The sequence below is a fragment of the Rissa tridactyla genome, chromosome 3, assembly GCF_028500815.1.
Source record: "Rissa tridactyla isolate bRisTri1 chromosome 3, bRisTri1.patW.cur.20221130, whole genome shotgun sequence".
In the NCBI taxonomy this organism is placed as follows: domain Eukaryota; kingdom Metazoa; phylum Chordata; class Aves; order Charadriiformes; family Laridae; genus Rissa; species Rissa tridactyla.
The window spans coordinates 48,323,485-48,345,944 of NC_071468.1; the positions used below are offsets into that span (position 1 = coordinate 48,323,485).

Genomic DNA, 22,460 nt, shown 5'->3' on the forward strand with positions numbered 1-22,460 from the left:
TCCAGAGTTAGAGCATTAGGAAACCTCTTTGATAGGGGCTCAAATGTGCATATATTTATTTATAGAAGAACCCCTTTAAGAAACTTAGAATAAAATTTAAAACAAAAATCAAAATCCACTTTTTTTAATGTATTTCTGATTTTCACTTTGAGTTGTGAAATTCAAAGTGAAAAAAATTTGGGAAAATATTTCAAATAGCTTGAATTTCAGATGTCTTAAAAATGAAAAATGAGCTGTTCTGCTTTCAAAACAAGTTGTCTTCTGAAAATTAAAATGAAAAAAAATATGGTGTAGATATGGTGTAATATTTCATTACAGAAATATTCCAGAATAAGGCTGCCCCCAAAATTGAGGTAGCTTGCAAAAGAGACTACATTTATGTATGGAGCAAGTATTCACAAAAAGAGTAAATTTAAACAGTTTAGCCAGCTCATCACTGTCATTAGCAGCAGGTCCAACAGAAATCTTGGAAAGGCGATAAATAAATCCAAAAGCTGCTCCCACGCTCTTGCAGATATGAGCTATAGCATATAAAGATGAGGCCCTGGAGAGAGCTGTTGGACGTGGCTGGGTAAACAAATGCTTTCTGGCTTTCCTTGACAGGGAATCAATGTTGTCAACAGCAGCTCAGTACCAAATGAATGTCAGCTGGACTTTCAGTGAATAACTAGATTCTCCTGTGACTTAGAATTACCTCTTTGATATTGGCAAAGGGAATAAAATTGAAAGTTCATTCTCTTTTCTCCAATAAGTGCTAAGACAAACAGGTGCAGGAGCACGTAGCTGGCCAGGATTTGGAGTTCTCCATTGCTGATTGCCAGGGTGGAAAATGGGACCATTTTACCACATATCTGAACTGCAGAAAGTCTTTGAGACATAGATGCTTCATCTTTCTCTAACTACTTTTTTTTTTTTTCCATCTGTTGCCTAAAATTCACTCTGCTTTCTCTCTGAAAGCTTTATACTTGGATAATGCTATGCTGGTTAGGCATAGTGATGTAGCTTTCCATTTGTCCGTGAAGCATCTAGTAGTAGATCGACAATGAATGAGCCGGATCATTGCCGTTTCCTATTGTGTTAATTCCCATGTTGTTACAGATGTCACAAACTCTTACATTAAAAAAAGCAGATGCTCAGCTATATGAGGACAGAAACAAATAAATGGCAGTTCTGGTTTTACATTAGTACCCAGTGTAATATCCAGTGGTTTCTGTTGTAAAAATGAGAGCCATTTGTGAATTTGTATACTTGTCTAGCCAAGTTTTTCTACTTGATTTTTTCAAGTGCTTGTACTATTGTATGCCACTGAATAACAGTGTCATTGTCAATGAGGTAATTTTTTAGATACCTCCTTTCACCACCTGCTATTCAAGGCAAGTTACACTTATTGGTTTCCACCAAAATCATGGGTAAATTAAGAAAGGAGTTTATTTTTTTTAAATGTTGGGTGTAGTAAAAGTGTTGAGCAGCAGCACAACTGTAGCAAAGCTCTATGGATGTATTTTTAGATTCTCTAAAAAACTTCTTGTGATTCATATAACAAAACTTAATAATTCCATTCCTCCAAGGTTAGTCCTGTAAGATACAGTGCTTCTTTCTTTTTTCCTATGTTTTTCTGAAGCACTACATTTTTTAGAAGACAAATTGTTCTACGCACAAATGAAAGAGTGATTCAGCATGTATGCATATTTTACTGCAATACTGACCCACTTACTTTTGACATAGATGTGACATTTCCGCAATCTGAAGTACCTTGGATTGTGGCTGAAGGAATCTTGAGACAAAGTTTTATCTTTGTCTAAAAAAAAAAGTTTAACATCTTCAGTTTTATATAAGAATTTAGTAATGTGCAGGAAGATTAGGATTTTAACACTTGTTTGAATTCATTTACACTGCACATATTAAAATGTGGCATTGTGTCCACATCTGGGACAAATCAAAATGAAAATGTAATACAAGCATTAGTGAATTACATCAATATAGCAAACTTCCAACTTTTCTCACCCCAATTCTAAAGCAGCGTTATCAACTGGTGCCAGATTGATCACTGTCATAAACCACTGATGGGACAGTTTTATTAGCAATGATTTTGGCGCTCATCCAAGCTGATGACTTTTTCCAGTCATTACCAGCACCATTTCAAATGGACTTTCAGAGAAGGAAGCTTTTCTTGGACTAAATTGGAGCATTCTTTGAGAAACAAGAGGATAACATGCCCCATATGTATTATAAATTTCTTCCATCAGTGGGAGAGCTCTTATGAAGGCTGGATAAATTGCTAACAATTGCATTTGTTTATTCACATTGCTTATAGGTGATGGCAGAGGTGATATTTGCAAAGATGACTTTGACAATGACAACGTCCCGGATATTTATGATGTATGCCCTGAAAACAATGCCATCAGTGAAACTGATTTCAGAAAGTTCCAAATGGTCCCCCTGGACCCCAAGGGAACAGCTCAGATTGATCCCAACTGGGTTATTCGCCACCAAGGCAAGGAACTGGTGCAGACTGCCAACTCTGATCCTGGAATCGCCGTAGGTGAGTATCAGATGTCAGACATCACCTTTGGAAAAGTAACCAGTGATCTGGTAACAAGGAAGGGAAAAAAAACCCAGTAGATAAACAAGACCTTTTTGGTGCTGCAAGCTTTGGACTGACACACAGGGACAGTATATATGCCCAAATTAAAAACAGCTCAATGCTGCTTGCCTTTGACCATCTCATCACTAACACACATAAAATACGCAGTTGAAGAACTTGATATAAGTATAGTGCCTACTGTCTTCAGCACCCCTTGTAAACAACTTATTTCTCTCCGGAAGCCTTCATGCGATAGGTAGGCAAGTGCAATTACCTCCTCTCCTACAAGTAAGGAAACTGAAAAAGATAGCTTACAACTCCTGGCAAAACTCAGGATAGAGCTGGGACTCTTGGGCGTGGGCAGCAAGACTCAGCATTGTAACTTGATGGTTTGTCTCTTTTGTCCTCTCCCAGGCTACGATGAGTTCAGCTCTGTTGACTTCAGTGGGACGTTCTATGTTAACACAGACCGTGATGATGACTACGCTGGCTTTGTGTTTGGCTACCAGTCCAGCAGCCGGTTTTATGTTCTGATGTGGAAGCAGGTCACTCAGACCTACTGGGAGGACAAACCCACCAGGGCTTACGGCTATTCTGGTGTGTCCCTTAAAGTAGTGAATTCTACAACCGGTACTGGTGAACACTTGAGAAATGCTCTCTGGCACACAGGAAACACCCCTGGACAGGTGAGAGATTTAAAACTTCAGGCCAACAATGCATGACTAATACTTTAAAAAAAGGGGGGTGTCTCGAAAAGAATTTCCTTTCACACCTCAATTTTTTTGCAGATGTTTATCAGCTTTTCTTCAATTCCCATATTACTAATGTCAATATTAACATTTGCATTGTGTTTCAAAGAAAACATTACACATATAAAAAAATTATGAATGGAAAAAATGACATATATAAAAGGGAAGGTGTGGTGTGGTCCAATGAAAAAGGAATGAGAGGTCTCAGTTATCCACAAATCCTTTGTGACCTCTGTATTGGCGCTTGCTTCTTCAGCTTTCCAGCTTGTTTTAATTATACGTGGTTTAGAGTTCAGTAACCAGTAACAGCCAAAGAGAAAAGAAATGAAAACAAAGAGAAAAACTGCTGCTGTTCCAAACAGGGCTGAGCCATGGAAGAAACTTGTGCCTTTTGGAAATTAAGTCACTGGCGCTTCGCACGTGGATAGGAATTTCACACTTTGGAGCTCCTTGCAGGAAGTGAGAGATTTCAAGGAGCAGGCCAGAGGCAGTAACATCTGTGCAAGCTGCAGTCCCTCCACTTCAGTGGAGGCACTCGTACAGATAGGAAAAGTAGCATTGACTCTGGCAGCGTGGGTGTGTACGTGCAAACAGGGGCAGGACTTCCTAAGGGGAGTCAGGTTCAATGCTGTAATGGTCTTCAGTGACTCCAGCCATGAAACTACAGATGAGTAACTGATCAATAATTTAAGACAGAAATTTTCATTACTCTCACTCTATAAAAGAGGTCTGCTGATAATACCATCAAATGTTAAACAGTATTTTCAGTTTCATGCTCTGCAGCAAATAAGCGTTGGCTGTGTACAGTTACTATAGTGGATGTACAGTTACTGGAGCACAGTCTGTTTCTAATAAATCATTTGTATTCCTACTGTAGGTGCGTACTTTGTGGCATGATCCCAAGAACATTGGCTGGAAAGATTATACTGCTTACAGGTGGCATTTGATTCATAGGCCTAAAACGGGATTAATAAAGTAAGAAATGTTTCTGCACCTCTATATTTTCTAGTAGCAAAACTTTTGTCTTTGATATAAGAGCTATGTTATCAAGTTTTTTGTTCTGGTAATGATGATACTTACGTGACAGTTTGTTCCGATATTTTGGGAACATTTTGTTATCTTTAGAATAAGTTATTTTCCTCTTCAGATCTATTTAATTTAGTCTGGCTGGTTCAGTATTTACATCAGCTAAATAGTCTTAAATGAAAGAAAAAAATAAAGTTCTTTCTCAATAGCTCTTCTTTAAAGGGACAAAAAATTCCTGAGGAAAACTCAAAGCAAGATTAGCCCCAGCGTCTGGAATTCAAACAAATGAAATTAATTAGAAACATCAGAATTGCCACAGGGAAGTAGGCCAACGGCCTGTCTTCTTCAGCATCCTGTCTCCCATAGTGGCTTATACGAGATACTGCAGAAGTAGCCATGAGCACATCTGTAATGCACACAACAAGGAGCTACGACATATGACTTTTCTTGGAGTCCAGCTGTTTATCTGGTGTTCCAAAGAATGAGCATGGACTGTCCATGTCAATTTTATCTTCTTCTAACTACTGTAACTGTAAAGGACGTTTTTGATGGGGCAGACTCTGACCATACCCCTTAAGGTCTTGTTTGTGCTTATGGACAGGGGAGTTTCATTTGGCTGTGAAAGACATAGGGTAGACAAATTTGGATAGAGTAAGTTATCTTGTTCTTGGAAAGAAAAGAGTTTCTTTATGCATCAAAGTATTGCAGTGCAAAGCATTGACCGATGCAGGTCTAAAGGAAACTTGATTTTTTTTTCAGTCGTGTTGCTGTTACCTGTATCTTCCTTTGCAGAATCTACTTAGTATCAGACAAAGCATGTTTCAACTGCTATCCCATTAGATCAATCTAGTATAACATGACCATTTATATGGTCCAGGGCATTAAATTCCTTCATTCTTTAGGGTATTTTTATAGAAAAAAAATAAATAAGCCCAACTATTTCACTAATGTAGTCATGAAACCGTTTTATTTGTACAGAAACAGCGATTTAGCATTAACATGATTAGATCTGCATAATTTTTTTTTTGTTGGGATGAATAATTTATTAAGCTCTTCCCATTGTTTTGGGTTCTTTACATTTTGATAATTTTGTTAAATAGGGTTACATGAACATGAAAACCTGTCAGTCTTTTTGCTGTTCTTTTTACCATCCGTTAAATCCTCTTTTCAGGGAGCAATTTCGTACTTGTCTTTGGGCACCTTTCAGAAAATAAAACACTTCAAGGTAGAGCAAGTGCTGGACCTGCCTTTCTGCCTAAGTAGAAATCTGTCCCTAACCCTTGAGTTACAGGAGGTTGCTCTAGTGTGTTCACGTGAAGCCATCCTGCTTTGTATAACTAATGTATTGTCAGTTGAAGCAGGACAATAATCACTTTCTCCAGAGAGTGCTCAAATTAACAGACTATAGAGTCGCTTCTCATTTGGCCCTAAGGCTATTTTAAGAGCCTGAGATCCGAAGAACCTTGGATTCTCAAGGTTCTCCCATGAGAAGTGGAGAATCCAAGTTCAAGGAACTACAGTCTGTTTGATAGAGAAGGAAAATGAAGAGATGTCTTTAGAGGTCTTTTGGCTCCAGGGTGGATGCCTGAAACACTACAAAAAAAACCCAAAACACACCAACCCAAAAAACCCCCACCCCAAGTTCTCCCTCTTTTACAATTTATTATTAGTCTAGCTGTTAGTGTCCAAATCCTTCCATCTTTCATTAAGCTCTAAAAATGTCTGAAATTGAGATTCATCGTGTCTCCAATTAATGTTTTCTTTCACTCTAAAGGGAGTTCTTCCAATTCCTGATGTTGACCCTTGCACCTAAAGATAAATAAATCAGCTGTTCACACAGCTGTAAAGACGACTTTGTTAAGTGATGTGGCGAGGTCTTGTATTAACCTCTGAGTTCACAGGGACAGGGTCTTATCAATGAGTGCTAGTACATCACATAGTTCATTCCAGGAGACATGACTGTTCTAAATAAAGAATTGGGAAATCTTTTGCAGATGGTTTGCATAAAATTACTTATGGAACAATTCCACTGCTTCTGATTAATGTGTTGTGGCTGCCGGCCAGGTGGGTGTGAAATAGAGATGAGAAGCAATCCTTACAATGAAGTTGGGTTGTCTGGTGCCTTGTTAAAAATAATTCTGTTTCAGTTCTTGGGAACTTTCACCAGCCCTTAGCACTGGACTCTGCATTATCCTCCTTGTCTAATTTAAATCATATTCTTTTTTACAGAGTTTTAGTGTATGAAGGGAAACAAGTCATGGTGGATTCTGGACCAATCTATGATACAACCTTTGCTGGTGGACGATTAGGTCTCTTTGTCTTCTCTCAAGAGATGGTCTATTTCTCTGACCTCAAATATGAATGCAGAGGTTAGTTACAGAAAATGTCTGGAAAATGCTGAAACCTTTGATAACCTGTGGAGCAAGCACGAAATATGGAAATGAAAAGTATCCTCTAGTAATGGAAAGCAATCTGTAATATTAGTAAACCTTGATTTGTTGAAATACCACAAATGCCCTTTGCCCCTGTAGTAATCTCACTTTGAATAACAAAACCCAGATGTCTAATACTACCCACCTGGAAAAAATTAAATAGAAATATCTGAGCGAGAGACGTGCTTAGAATTCGCTCTGTATATCCACTTCGCTTTGTAGGCTATTTCAGTGTCTCGTGTGCGCAGAGAGCTACTACTTCTTGATCACCCCTCTTTCAACAGGCATGAAGGAGACAAGAGATATTTTTAACGAGCATGTGTGACTATAGTGCCTTATTCAAAATGTTTTGAAATACAGAAAATGCTTTTCCGGGTTTTCTCATATATGATTTTTTTTATGTACATTTAGATACATAGGTGCACATACACATATGCGTGTGTCTCTGTCTGTATAGGCAGATACCTATTTATATAAAAATGTCTTCACATTTGTAGGAAAGTGCAGAACAGGAAGCATTGTGCTGCATCCTTATAGAGTATCATGCTGGAGCTCTCTTCTTGTGTAGTTGACTTTCTAACCGACTAAACCAACCACAGCTAATATCTTTTCTTCCCATTTCTTTCAGATGCTTGAGCAATGGTTGCTGCATTACCAGCAAAGTACTGTAAATGCTATGCAACCTGGACACCTCAGTACATCCTGGTACTCCCAGTTTCTATTTTTGTGTACCTCCTGTCCTCTGTCCTCGTGCTCCACTCACCAGGTACTTCCCTCCTGCCAGGAGTGCCTCAGCCATCCCTCCACCCAAGTGCCTTCTCACAGCCAGGACTAATGAAACCTAAACGTGAGCGTCTGACCCACCACTGAAGCAAAAGCAGATTGATACATTAGAACACTTTTGTACAGTGAAAACTTAGCAAAACACGTTTGTTTGTTTGTTTTTTTTGTCTTTTTTAAGGAATGACGTTTACATATAAAAATGTAATTACTTAATGTATTTATATATATGGAGAAAAAGAGGGGGGTGATGATTATTAGTCATTGTCTTTAAGTGAGGAAAAAGGTGTTTGAATAACTTTAGTTGTATGGTTGACACTTCCTTGCTCTGATCAGTGCTGGACTTCAGTAACACAAAGCCTGGGGTCTAATTTTAACAAAGTAATGGAGGGCAGCGCCAACAATATCTATAATAACAATGATAATGCCTTTGAATAATAAAGTAAAGGTCAATGATGAACATATTATGATCCAAAAAGATGTTCTTTAGTTGACAAGGATGCTCTTAATAACACCCATTAGAATTACAGTAGGTAGAAATGTCAAATTTGCAACCTAAAGCATTGTCTTGTAGAGACTTAATTCAGGCCAAACAGAACTGAACTAGAAACTCGCATGGGAAAGGGAAGAGTGATTCATTTAAACATCCAAAGCTATCACTACTGTCTGACTTGCAAAAAAATATTTCCAGTTGTTCCCTTTCCATCATATTTTGCATTTCCTTGTAATAAAGAATACACCATAATCACGTGGAGCAAAATGAACCTGAACCACTTTCCCACCTCTGCTGCAGAAAGCACTTTGACATCCTGAATCCTGATGTGGGTTTTTGAAAAGGTGGCAAGGCCACTGTTACTTAATTTGGTAACATATGAATTTAAGGTTCCATTTATAAATATTTTGTTAGTATTTATTATGATTATCACACTGAGCTACCTTCTCTGATAATTTATTTTAAAGCATGTCGTATCAGTATACGTTCATCATATCAGTATACATATCACCAGTAATACGTTCACAAATAATGATATTTTAAAGCTATTTTTAAAAGCATATCACAACATTTAGATATTGTCAAAGCATAGTATACACTTAAGTATAGTTTCATGGGTTATATTCATGTATGCTTTAAAGTTAAATGAATAATAATAACGAATTTATAAATGGAACCTTAATATATATCCAGTTACCCTAATTTTAATATTTTATATTGTTATCTTTGTCTGCTGTATATAGCACTTCTTAAATAATGCTGAAGGGATACCAGTGTTTATTCTAAACAGATACAACAGTTACTCAGATACACAATAGTATAAACTTGTTTAACACTTTTTTTTTTTGTTTTGTTTAAGTTGTATGAGCTTTGTTCACAAAAAGAACACACGCTGGTGTAATTTTATTCATAGATGGGTTTACTAATAGAATAATACAGTACCTCTGCCGCCTTATAGGGCACAGTGAGCTAAATGTTGAATCAACTTTTTCTCCCTTGAAATAGATTTTCTTGCTATATTCATTAGAGAGGAATCCACAGTTGCTGGCTGTATTGCACATTTTATAGTGTTCATATTATCAACTCTTTTTTTGTTTCAGTTTTGTTTTGTTGCTGGTGTGTGATTTTGTTTTCTTTTTTTTTTTTTTTTTTCTCCAAATCCTCTTAATGAGGTTTTTAAATGTTTCAGTTTCTTACTCTTGGTGTTTCAATTTGTATCCCCAAGTCCCAAGCAGAAGGGAGGGTGACTTCATTAAATGTAATGACTGTAATGGCTGTGTAGGGTTTTTTGTTTTGTCAGAGAGGGACATCAATGTGGGGGTGAAGATGTTAATATTTGGACTGTATCATAATTTTCCTATTTTATGTAAATTATTTATGATGTTTTTTAATTTCTTTTTCATTTTTTTCCTTGCAAGTGTGTGTGAGAGAGAGTGAGATCAATGAAATTTCATTTTGTTTTGCCAAAGATTGTAAATAATTATTTATTTGTTTACACGGACGGAACTTTATCATTTAACGTCCTGATTCATTTAGTCAGATCCTCATTTTTTATATATATATATATATATAAAGAAATTAATGATAGGAAATAAACTGTAAAAAGGTTTTATAAACAAAATTCTCTTTACCTTTTTTATAGTTAAAATGTTTCTTTAAAGGAAGTATTCCGTTCCCCAAAGCCCTCAGTTAAATAAGCCTCTTGCCTTGCTATAAGCCAGTTCATGTCAAGCAAACCAGCAAAGCTGTTGCTTGGTTACAAATCAGCGACTGTCCTCTAAGGTTATAAACAGCAGGTTTCCTAGTCTCTCTGACAAGTCATCATTCCCCATGATGTTTTTATCTGGCAAACTATCCCAAGTTTTCTTTATGGCATTGCGACTGAGAAATTTTGGTCCTGCTTCTCTTTTTTTGCTGGACTCATGCACACATTCTCTGTATTGTGTCGTGGCCGATGTGTTTGAACAAATGTACAGTCCTATTCTGTGACTGCTTCCGCGGTGAGGCCCATCTGAGTCATTAGGATTCGTTGGTGTGAGGAAGGATTGCCTTCCTGATGGAGAATTTCTGGAACAAGTGGATCGTCACTAACCAAAGAGAATAAAATACAAGAAAAAATTCTTCGCGTAGAGAGATTGTTGCCATGAGTATGAACTGCTCCCAGGGAGGGGAATTTGAATTGGATTAGGAAACATAAGAATACCCAACGTGCCAAAATGTCAATTTTGAGGTGAGAAATCAAGTCATATTCTCTTATAAATATCACAAATATTCACTTTTCTTGGCCTTACAAATATCCCAGCTATTTGCTCTCCTTGGCTTTTGGTTCTGGTGTGAGTACTCAGGACATTACACAAGAAAGCCATATAGTCTTCAGCACAATCTCTGGAAGAGTCCTTTAAAATAATACAAATGTTCAGGCTTCTTGAGAGGTGGCTTCCTGACATTGTTCAGGTAATAGTGTGATCAATATCTTGTAACCCATGTTCTCAAGAGTCTTATTTAAATCTCTGGTATGGATCTCCAAGAGACTTTTAAGCATGAGTGCTTAGTAATGATTTGAAGGAAAAAATAAATCCCTTCATGGCAACCAAACACAAGCCTGCAAAACAGAGACAGGGAAACAAAATGACTGGAAATGTGAAACCATAACAGCAGCACTTCAGTACTAGTACAGGGTCTCTAAGAAAAACAGAGAGGGAAGGATCAAAAAAGCAAATATTATACTGTGAATGAGCAGGTTCACATAAAGCAGTGACATCCTCTGACCTCTGTCCATTGTTCTAATTATAGGCTTTTGAAGATATTCAGGAATATTTGTTTGATTCGGGAAAAATACATATTCAAAAAATTTGCAGCCTCTGCACTTCTGGTTCCCAGAGAGATACAGGCACGGAAGAAGGCGGCCTGTTTTTCTCACAAAGGGAAGCAGAGTAGAGCAGGCGTTGATTCTGCCACTGACTCCTGTGTGATACTAGGCAGAATTTTTTTCATTTCCCTGAGTATGAGACTCCCATCTACTAAAAGTCAATGATAAATTTCCTCCCCTTTAAAACCAATAAACCAGGAAATACTGAAATCCTGAAATCTCCCCCTGAAATTAAGTTCTGATGAGACTTCTTGACCACTTTTAAAACATGGGTTTTTCACATAAATTTTGAATAAGCCTCTGAATTCTGAAAAGTTAAGCTGAACTCGCAGCATTTAAGGATTTTTCCATTGTAAGAGTAATACGTTTACCACGATTTTTTCCAGAAAGGAAGGAAAAAAAATCCACCCCAGATCATATGTGTGATTTCACAAATCAGGCAGCCCAAATATTAGCATCATGAATGCTAACATCTGTGCATACTCCTTGGTAGCTACGCAATGGGGGCAGAAGCTGAACAGACGATCACAGTCAGTGGTCCAAATCCTCATCTTGGTCAGCTCAGTGGGAGTTTTGCTGTGGACTTGAGTGATATCTGGAGGAGATTCATGGTTTGGCTTGTGCTGCAAGCCTCCATAGCGGAAGAGCTCCAATGCTCGCATGGGAACATCTGCTCTCTAAAGCCATTTGAAAAATAAATAACTGTGTAATAACTTGGCACAGTCTTGTTCCCAATGTGGAGAAGACCACCCTTGTAGATCAGGAAGGGAGACTTTGAAGCAAAAGAAACCTGGGATTGATTAAACCAAGGGTCCTTCTGATCCATTATCCTGCTTCTTGGAAGCTGCCAGTACCAGATGCACCAGAGGAAGGTGTAAAATCTTTATCATTAAAAATCATATGTTAGCATGCCTAGAAGGGAAACATCATTCCTAGGCCCAGGTTGATAATGAGTGGTTTCTGCCTTCATTCCTGCATGGCTTATTTTGCACTAATATAACTGCAAATATTCTTGTCATTCATATAAATATATCGGGTTTTTAATCCCACTTCTCAACCTATTGAAAGTTCTTGAGGTTGATTGTACATGATACGCAGTGTAAATTTCCTTTTACCGATTTCAGGTCTGTTACTGTTTAATTTCATTGACAGGCTTTATTTCTCACAGACGTTAGGAAGGAGTGAACAGTATATATTTCATCATAAAACTGCATGTTAGAAAAACTTTTTACTGCTTTACTTTTACTGCCTGTGTGCATGTGTCTGTAATGGGGTCATGCAGTACATCAAAGGTAGAAGAATTTCCTCTGCTTGCTGAAAAGATTGGCTGTCATGTTGCAATTCTGTTAAGATATAGGATGCTACACACACTAAAAAATCTACATATTTTGCAAAGGGTGTCATTCTTTGCTTGTCTTGTTCTTGATGCTTTCCCTAGCCATTTGCTACTGGCCACAGATGGAATCAGGCAAATGAGTTGGACAGAGCTTTCACAACCTTTTGTCCTGTCAATGATCATTGATCAGTACCCATTCATCTTGGTATTTGTAGAGCTAGACGTGAACATGTTTGGTGTTGTTCCTTTAGAAGAAAGTGAATTCCTTTTCAGACATCTGCTGAACATTTCTAGACTCCTTTCAGCACTGCTGAGCTCACCGGTCTCTGGATGCTGGAGGCATGCATTGCATATAATACTTCAAATCTTAAAACAGCTATAATAAGGTAACTTGTGACTTGTTTTTAGTCATTGAGATTACGTATTCATTCAGTAACTTTTAGGAGATATAGTCTGCACACTCCCTTTGTGAGCTGATTTCCTCTCTTTAAATCATGCTGACACAAAAGAAAGCAAGGGAGAGGGTGGAGAGCTGCAGGCACTGTCATCTGCTGCAGTGCATAATTTTTGACCAACACTTTTTTGAATATGTGATTAAAATGAAACCCAGAGTTTTCAGTTTCATGCGAGACAGGTTTCTCTCAGATAGTCTTCTGATTGATCATTCTGTCCAGTTTTCTTCCTAGAGTCCCTGCTGCTGCCGTCTTGAAAGTAGCAACAACATCCAACAGAAACTGTAAGGAAGGATCTACCTATCATAAAGAGACAATGGTTCAAGATATAGCAAAACCAATATCTCAGCTTGCTTTAACAGCTATTCAGGAGCAGGGGCTACCAATTGTTCAAACTTTCCTTGCTGGTGAGGCTCCAGTTCTTTAGAGTTGGATCGTGGAGGCCAAGAAAATTAATCTGTCCTGATTTCTGAAGATTCAGCTGAAGTGTCTCCACTCTAGAATTTTGCAGTCAGAAGTAAAGGACCACCCAGCTGGTCATGGATGTAATCCAATGGGTTTAACTATACACAGTAGCTCAGCTTTGATGCTGAAGAATTGGGGACAATGTCTAGAGCTGAAACCAGTGACACGTGGAAGATCACTACCTTTCTCAAGTGAGACTCAGTTACAAAGATACTGGCAATCATTGCTCTAGACAATAGCACTTCTCCATTCAAAGAGAGAAGTTCCAATGTTTGTAAAGGACATCAAGAGCTGGGAGAAAACCAGAACATTGTTACATGTTCAAGTTAAGATTTATACAATTTTCAGAGAAATGGAGCATCCATAGGCAGTAAAATGGCAAGCAACCACATTCTTGTTTTTTTTTTTTCTTCTTGGAAATTCTTCTTTTTAGTTAAGTGCAGAAAAAAGACAGAAATAAAGTGTCACTCTGCATTCAGTTTTGTTATTAACGTATCAATAAAAAGCTCCCACTTGTTTGAGAAGGAAGAATCCTCTACTGTACACAGAGGGAACTGAGAGGACTATTATTTATATAGAGCCAAATCCTTCCACAGGATTTAATTCCTTGCTTTCAGTTGAAGGCCTTATAGCTTTCTTGGTTTATTCAACAATAATAAAATGGTCAAATATAATAAGTTACTCGCTTGGATCATCTTACATGTTATCTCCATCGAAGGCAGGTGTCCAGAGCTTGAAATAGACCTTAAATCAGTATTATTCACTAAATGGAAAGAAATTAAAGCATTCGTGGTTATAGTAGGAAGATTACCCAATGCTGAGTAGGAACTGTATCCTCCATCACTGGACAATCATGAAATCTATCATTCTTCATGCCTAGCATCAGCCTTTCCTGTGGTGTGAGAAGATAATAGTCTCCCTTTGTTAAACAAGAGGGAGAGGGAAGCTGTGGCTGAACAGAAATGAAACAGAGGGCTTCTGAGCATTAGGTCAATGTCTTTATCACAAGATCATCCATTTCAAAACAAACAGGCACAAGTCATTATGACAGCGATGTGAAAACATCAGCTCCTGTTATTTCCTGTTCAGACTTTCATCTAACAATGAATTAATGTCCCCCTAAGAAAAATGAAGACAGAAAATCACAAAAATTGTCTTAGTTGAATGCTTCCGTATTCCTTTTTTTACATCTGAAAATTCTGATTATTCATCCAACCATGGGGCACCATGCTGGAGAGATAGATCAAAAGAACACTCTTCTGCTAACTTGTTAGATTTGGTAAGTTGAGACCTATACAGTGGAAGGCCCAGACTTTCAAACATATCTCCAGTTTTGAGTACAGAAAAATGGTTCAGAGCTAATGGCTACTTTAACAAATGACTCAGGCATCTCTTGTATTATGAGTTTATTAGTAAGACAAATAATCTTTGTGGAATATTTTCAAAAGGGGGGAAAATACTTACTGTATTACATTTGAAAATGAGTGGATAATATCCACTTTTCTGCAGTGATTGAAGGCTCTTCCATGTAAAATCTTTCAACTCTTAGGTTTGTTTTGTTTTGGTTTTTTTTTGTTCCATTTCCATCTTTGGTAACTTTCTGTGAATAAAAATGAGAAACTTAGCAATCGTTCTTAACTATGTGGAAGAACTGATGTCCGGTTAAGTTTTTACTGAAATCTTGGAAAGGAAAGTTCTAGCCAGAACCATTTCTTTCTTCTGCAGAGAGGAAGAACGGTTCTACTCCAGTGCTCGTTGACTGCCTTTTGGCGAGAGAAATAGTACAGCTGAGTTACTGAAAGCAGGAGCTGGCACCTGTGACATGATTCCGCTTGACCCATTGCAGCAGCCAAAGAAATGGCCAAGGTAAGGAATCCGGCATGCAGCTATGGCCGTGGGCAGTCCCCTACAGAGGAGAAGGGGAAAATGTGCTAAGCCCACAGAGAATTACTTCAAACACTGATGTCTGCAGATCAGCTCCATAGCTGCTGTGTTGCCTATACTTAAAATACTTTCCCTACCCTCATGCCAATGCATCTGTCTACAGTCTAGTTCCAGATTTAACACCTGAATGATGCATATAGACTAACCTAAAGAGTTTTACTTGCTTATTTCTGGAATATTCATGCCAGTGTTGTTTTTCCTTTCTATGAACTAGGATTTCATAATGCTTGTGTGTGTCCCAGGGGATGAAATAATGACTCCAATGCAAAGCATTGTGGTGTTGTAGCACCATGAAGGACTGTTGCTTATGCATCTTCAATCCTGTCCAGGACAAGTTCATAATGTGGTGGCTCTTATTTCTCAAAAAGTGTACATTGTTTATCTCCATAATTATGAACATACTTTCTACCCCTGTACTGTTTCTCCCAACAGAGCATGAAATATTGTGATTTAACATTGCAGTTGGTACACCACAACCTATTTCACTTCATATCAGCTATTTAGGTCCTGCCCAATTCCCAAAACAGAGTGGAGCCACTGTATTTTTTGCAGTACTTTCAGAAACAAAAGATTACTTGGAAAACTACTACATTAATTTCCATAGCTTCAAAATAAATTAATGCTCCACTTGCACATATGGCCTTCTTATAAAGAGGAATTTTAGTTTTCTGTCCATTTTTGATTAAATAGTAATATGAATTTTTAAATTTTGACACTTCAAGATGGATACGGAAAAGATTTTATCAATGTATATTTTTGTGCCCTTTCCTGCCATATTCTAGAAAAGTTTTAACACTGCAAAGTGGCTTGGAAGACCTTTCGGCTGTAACGTCTATATAATTCAAGTTGCAGAACTGGTGTTTCTCGAGAAGAAAGATGAATTTTTGCAAGAAACTGTAAGTGTTTCACTGTGAAGTGATTAATAAGTAAAGTAAGAAATAGCAAGTATCCGAGAAACCTTTACCTCTTCTATTGCTCAGTCTTTGCTCTGCATAGACGTGTCCATAAAGGATGAACCGATGTTCACAATTTGCCTTATTAGGACTACCAGTTTTTCATACATGTTTATAATTTTGAGGGACATACATCATCTTTTAGCAAAAAGCCTGATGCTTCTTATGTCGCAACTGTTTTTTATTAGAAATATAAGATAAAAACAAAGCCGTGGAAAGAGTTATTAACTCAAAAGGAAACAATCTCAGAGGATTTTAATTTCCTGCTATATCCATATTTTTGTGTCTCATCATCTGGGGCTTTGACACTTGTTTATGCACTGCGCTGTGATGTTCTTATCACATGAGAAGTAGTTCCATTTCTCCCGGGGATAAACCTATAAGAAAGGTAGAAAATCATCCCTATTTTACTTGACACAGCTCTCAGAAGTGCACAGCAATGCCAAGGTGGTTGGAGGCAGAATCTCCCACTGTCACAGACCAGCAGGTGCTGAGAAGGAAACTGGAGAAGGACGAAGACAAAAAGGCTGATAGGAGGAATCTGTACAGCTATTTTCGATGTCTCGCAACATCAAATAGCAGCTCCTGATGGGGGCTTTTAGGGGTTTCTAAATTTTCTTCAGATTAAATATCCTGAAGTGTTTCAAGCCAAAGGGATTTTTTAAAAAACTTGTCTAATAAGAAACTGTGCATGCCAAATATATTTGTTACCTGATCTATCTAAGGTTTGTTTGTTTGTTTTCTTTCTCTTCCATCGATGATACTTCATGTTGATATTGGTAAAACTTCAGGGGGTACATTGCAAAAAACATCCTCCTTATTTTTATAATGAAGGAAACACGTTTTTTATACTATAAAGAGAATTGTTTAATTGTCAAAGAGAGGGTTTTTTTACTTTTTCAGAAACAGATAGTGAGCTTCACGAGTGCCAGAGCAGCTGCTGGGGATGGAAAGGAAAATTCAGCCCTTGTGATGAGACAGAGATATTGCAGGGTGAGGAGGGGGAAAGGCATCTGAATTTGTGTGGTTCCACTGTGAGGCACAAAACCTCGGGAAACTCTATTAATAAAGTCTATTAATATAGGCTTTCTGTTGATTACTGGGTCAAGGATATTCATTTTGTTCACCCTGGGTGAGTCACGAAGCATTTGTGCTTATATCCATTTTTAAGTACACTTGCATATGCACAAACCTGTATACAGACATATACAAAGTAAGTGCTCATATGCACAGGGGTTTGCCTGAAAATCACAATGAAAAGCGAACCTCCTGCACAATTCTTGTTAACAAAAGCATGGCTGCCGATTCAAAATAGTCATAGGCCAAAATATCCATACTAAACTTACTGGCTCAGTGGCAGATGGAGACATATTGTGATGATTTGTGCTGCAAAGGGGCCTCTGCTTTTTTAAAGTACCTATGCCAACACCACTTTACTGAAGCTATTGGCAAGCCAGCAGAAATATCTCAGATGGAGACATGTAACATACCAGATGTGGCTTAGAGGAATGAGTGCAGGGAAAGCAGCAGCAATAAAATCGCACAAAATTTTATAGGGACTGAAAAACCACACAAAAGAGGTGGGCAGGGGGAGAGAAATACTGTGCTCAAAGTCATAAGCAGTACTTGCAGCAATACAGGATCTTGTCTGCAGAGATCATCAGTCAGTATCTGAACCACCTAAGATGCCTAGCAGGATCCCCTGGGGAACTGCTGTGCTGTGTGCATCAGAAGCCAGCTGCTAGTCTGTCTTTGTTGCTTTGTACTTTTTATTAAATAGATTTTAAAACCAGAGAGCCAAATTCTTGTTTCACTTGTGCAAAGGCAGGCTGAAGAATTAGATGTATGCATAAAACACAGTTTTGTTCCTCTGAATGAGCTTACAGAGGTGGCATTTTTCACTTACATATTTGTTGTGTGGGAGATTTTTCTGTTTTCTTCATCCTTTCAGAACAGAATGAAGGCCACTGATCCATCTAAGAAATACTGATACTTCTTAAAGATGGAAACAGAAATTATTTGAGTTTGTTAATGATGAGCTGAGGGCAACTGTTAAATCCTATTTCCCAAAGGAATACTGGTCATAAAGGATTGGCCATTTGATCTGTGTATCGCAACGTCCCATTTGCAGCTATGGCTGTAAGAAATGGTCTGTTTCCAGATGTGTGAGACAGATGATATTCTGGTAAATAAATGGAAAAAAACCCCAAACCAGAAATGGGATTTAATCATCTGAGATGTAGACATCTATACCTGGCCAAATTCTTTATACTTCCTTTTCAGTTAGTGAAGAAAAACAGGCTTTCCTACAACAAAGTTTTTATTTTAATATAGATGTATAAAATAGGATAAATAAATCTGAAAAGCTCAAGTCCAAGCCAAAAGAGGTATGCACTTAGAAAATATTCTTCAGGATGCAGAAGGAAAGCACCTCTCCTGTTGTGCCCCACTCACAAGTGACTATAACACTAGAGATATTCTTTATTTTTCTGATATTTTCTTGTAGTGAGAACATTTCTCTTATGCACTCTTAGTGGTGTATAGAAAAATCATTCCATAAAGGTTTTTCAAGGTGCTTTTAATTTTATCCAGGCAAATAGAATCATAGAATGTGTTGGGTTGGAAGGGACCTTTAAAGGTCATCTAGTCCAACCCCCCTGCAGTAAGCAGGGACATCTTTAACTAGATCAGATTGCTCAGACCCTTATCAAGCCTGGCCCTTGAACGTCTCCAGGGATGGGGCCTCATTTTTGACTATGCTGGTTCAGAAGGATTCGTTACCTGTGTTCACTCAATCGACTTCATCCAGGTCGACTTTTGCTTTACTCACACCTCTGCACTGCGATGTTTGAATAGAATGACTCATTAATGACTTATTTCTGAGCTTAAGTAAAAAGATTCTGACCAGACAGAAGGATCCAAATGGCTGTGATTCTGGTTCCTAGCTGTTGCATTCACTTGACATTGCTAATTCTAGAGATATTAACAATATTGTAATAGATATAAATCATCTCCTAAAAATTTAGGAACGCTGCTGTGATAGATAGACCTTTGCTGGGGTATAAGAAACCTTATGACTAAACCAAAAATCAGTTCTGAGCAACTGGTCCAGCTGGCTCTGCTTGGAGCAGAGGGGGTTGGGCTAGACAATTTCCAGAGGTCCCTTCCCTTCCCAACCAGTCAGTGGCTCTATAAAAGATGATGGAAAATTAAAGGAGCTATTACGTAGCTTGCTAGAAGCACCAGATTCAGGTGCTTCATCACTAATGGCCAAGCTTCAACAGCGAATTAGACTAAGAAAATCTGTAAGTAATTTGGGATTTCAAAGGTGAACTTAAATCTGACTTTAAAAAAAAAAGGAACCATGATATGCGTGAGGTTGTATAGTTATCTTATATTTAACCTACAGTTAGTACCACATGCAGGACATCAAATTACATAGCTCTGAGGGAAGACAGAGTCCTGATTACTCTATTAGACAGACGCAGGAAATCAGTGTTGTCCTATTTAGACCAGCAGATGTGTAGAGCTGGCACTGGGTTTAACCATTATCAGAACTGCCTGATTAGTCCCAAGATACCTCCTCTGCATCAGAAAATCAGATGATTGCAGAGCACTATGATGATGCTTCTTCTCAAGGGCTTCCAATTCTTTATTCCTCTGACTGAAAAAATTTTCCCTTGACTGCAGTCTGGATAAGAAAAATATAAAACGTATTAAAAAAAAAGAAAAAAAAAGAACAGCCAAAAGAAGTAAACCATTAAGGATACAGAATATGATTTGTACCTACTAGACCAATTTTACAGTGAAAAACTAACTGGGAACTGACGTAGGCTTTTTATTAATCCTGGTTTCTCAAATAAATTAAGCTGGCATGATCATACTATCCATCAGTCTGTCATCTGCTAGTAAATCACTAACAGAACTTTTAAGCTCATTGGTTAGTTTTAATCAACTTGACAGAGCTGAATTTGACAGACACTTCAAAGATTATTAAGTAAATATGATATTTTTCACAGATAGAATTGATTAAGATTGATCTTCCATGTGGATTCTCATTTTACTAGTAAGTCGTAGAAAGACTGAAATCTTTTCTCATAATTGGCGGATCTCTAATCTCTTTCTCTTTGATGTCTAATAAAGGTAAAGCTCATGAGGCAGCATTCATATAATTCAGTGAAAAATTGGCTAGAAGACATAAATGCATTGAAAGCCAGTCACTAGTTCCAGTGCCCATGGAGTTATTTGTGCCACTGGCAATACTGGGAAACCCCTCATATGAATGGCCTATTCACAAGAATTTAAGACAAACAAACAAACCCAAGTCGTTGTTATCATTTCTGTGTTCTATATTAATATTGAAAGCTGTAGCCAAGCTTCAGGGATTACTTGCTAGGCATCGCACAAACACAGTTGCAGATTCTTGTCCTGGAAAATCTGTTAAATGGTCAAGACAGACTAAAGACACACGTGTGCAGGCGTGTGTTGGAAGTCATGAGTGGAGGAAAGGTAGGCGGAGAGCGGTGTAACAGATAGGTAAAGGGGTTTCCCCAAATTCCCGTAAAAGGTCGGTGAGGAACTGAGAACATAACGCAATTTTCCCAAATGTCACTTTTTGTTCTTTCTCATTAGTACCTGATGTGAAGTCTTATGCAGGATTTGAATAGGCAAAAGGAATGAGTTTGGTTTGTCCACTAGCAGATAAGATCTTTGAGACTAGTTGCCTTCCTCCATGTTATTGGACAGAAACATTGCTGTCTATGGTGATATGGGTAGAAGTTAAAAGCATGCATCCAGGGAAAAAAGACAGGAAAAGATTTAGAGAAAAAAAAAAATCATACCACTTTGAGATCTGCTATTCTTTATGTTTCAACAGAAACTAGTTTGAAATAATTAAACAGTCAGATAGTTCCGAGACAGAACTTTATAAGGTCTTTGATCCCATTTTTGCTCTTTATAGCCCCTTAGACAGCCATGGTATTTGATCTTCTTTCTTGACTTCCTGAAGAAAACATGTCGCCTGCAAACCAACCAGATGAAAATGTACACAATCACATCATTATTGACTGATTTTTGCAGATATATTGATCAACTTAACTTTGGTTCATTGGTTGACAAAATGTTTTAATCCAGAACTAAGGAAACTATCTTGTTTGACTCTGTTTCTGTATCAGTTCCAATATTCAAATACATTTAACCTTAGATAATTTCATTGAATAAGAGGATTTATTACCCCAGATTAGTACTTGCTGTGCCTGAATGGCCTAATTGAATTTCTCCCATTCTCACAGAAATTGCTAAAGCACACAATGTCTCTTCAATTCATCTTATTCTAAAAAAGAAAATAAGCACCAAGAAGCTGAGCATATTTCCTAGCTTCTCATTTTATATACTTCTGTTAGTATTCACCTGGATGGTCTTTAATTATATTTGGGACTGAAATAATGCCCTAGATTTGAAGACTCCACTGTTCAAGGGCTGCTTAGATGTACCATTCGTGTTTTATAACTCCTAATACATTGTGTGAGATTTTTTCCTACTATAAGGAAGCATGATGCAGGTTTATGATTTGTGGAAGCTGTCCACTGACAGATAATGAAATAAGTTTATTTTGCAGAATAGTTTTAATACTAGAGAAGACAGAAGCATCGTGGAGGGTTCTGAAGGTGAGATCTCAGATGTTGAGGAACACACAGAAAGCATAGAAGTCAAGCAGGGAAAAGACTGTGCAGGTGGCAGTGTGGTAAGTGATACGGGTCATACCACATGGAGAAAAAGTGGCTCTGAGCAAGGTCGATGGTGAGGGGAATTACACAGAACAGGCTTATACAGGTGAGAACAAAAGTCTTGAATTTTAAATGGTGGGAAAGAGAAAAACTAAGAAAGATTGGTTTGAATTGAAATTTAGAGTAGTAGAATAAAAACTGAAGATGGAACAATGAACCGCAGTTTTTTCTAACAAATATATTTTTGTGAAGACCTCTCTAAGGCATGGACCTCGGCCCTTTTCATACTACATCAAAGCAGTGCCATAGAATAAGAAAGGTATACAGCCCAGATCCATGCTTGCTCCTCAAGGCAGGGCAACCTCTGCTAAGACATTCCTGACAGACGATTTTCTTGGTCTATTGTTCAGGATAGTGATTTCAGAACTGCCCTACATATTCTGCTTAACTACAGTTACAGACAGAAGAATTTCTCTAATTCATAAAGTATTTCTAGCTGTTCTTTGAGCCTATTACTTCTTGTCCTATCCACAGTGAACATAGAAAACACTTCACTGCCAAACTCTGTGGCAACCTTTCACATATTTGAAGACCTAAATTTTTTTGAAATCCCCTCCTCCCAGGCAAGCCAATATCAATCTTTTCTCAGAA

At 37.8% G+C, this 22,460-nt stretch overlaps 1 protein-coding gene across 3 annotated transcripts in view; it reads left to right on the forward strand.

The window, feature by feature from the left end:
* THBS2 (thrombospondin 2) overlaps window positions 1–9,966 on the forward strand; it is a 34,380-nt gene extending 24,414 nt beyond the window's left edge. For all 3 annotated transcript variants that reach the window (XM_054197040.1, XM_054197039.1, XM_054197042.1), the window contains exons 18-22: window positions 2,315–2,542; window positions 2,999–3,270; window positions 4,211–4,308; window positions 6,589–6,728; window positions 7,420–9,966. In XM_054197040.1, coding sequence (XP_054053015.1) covers window positions 2,315–2,542; window positions 2,999–3,270; window positions 4,211–4,308; window positions 6,589–6,728; window positions 7,420–7,427 — 746 coding nt within the window. In that variant the 3' untranslated portion in view covers window positions 7,428–9,966. The remainder of the gene's footprint in view (window positions 1–2,314; window positions 2,543–2,998; window positions 3,271–4,210; window positions 4,309–6,588; window positions 6,729–7,419) is intronic.
* Window positions 9,967–22,460: the final 12,494 nt, after the last annotated feature.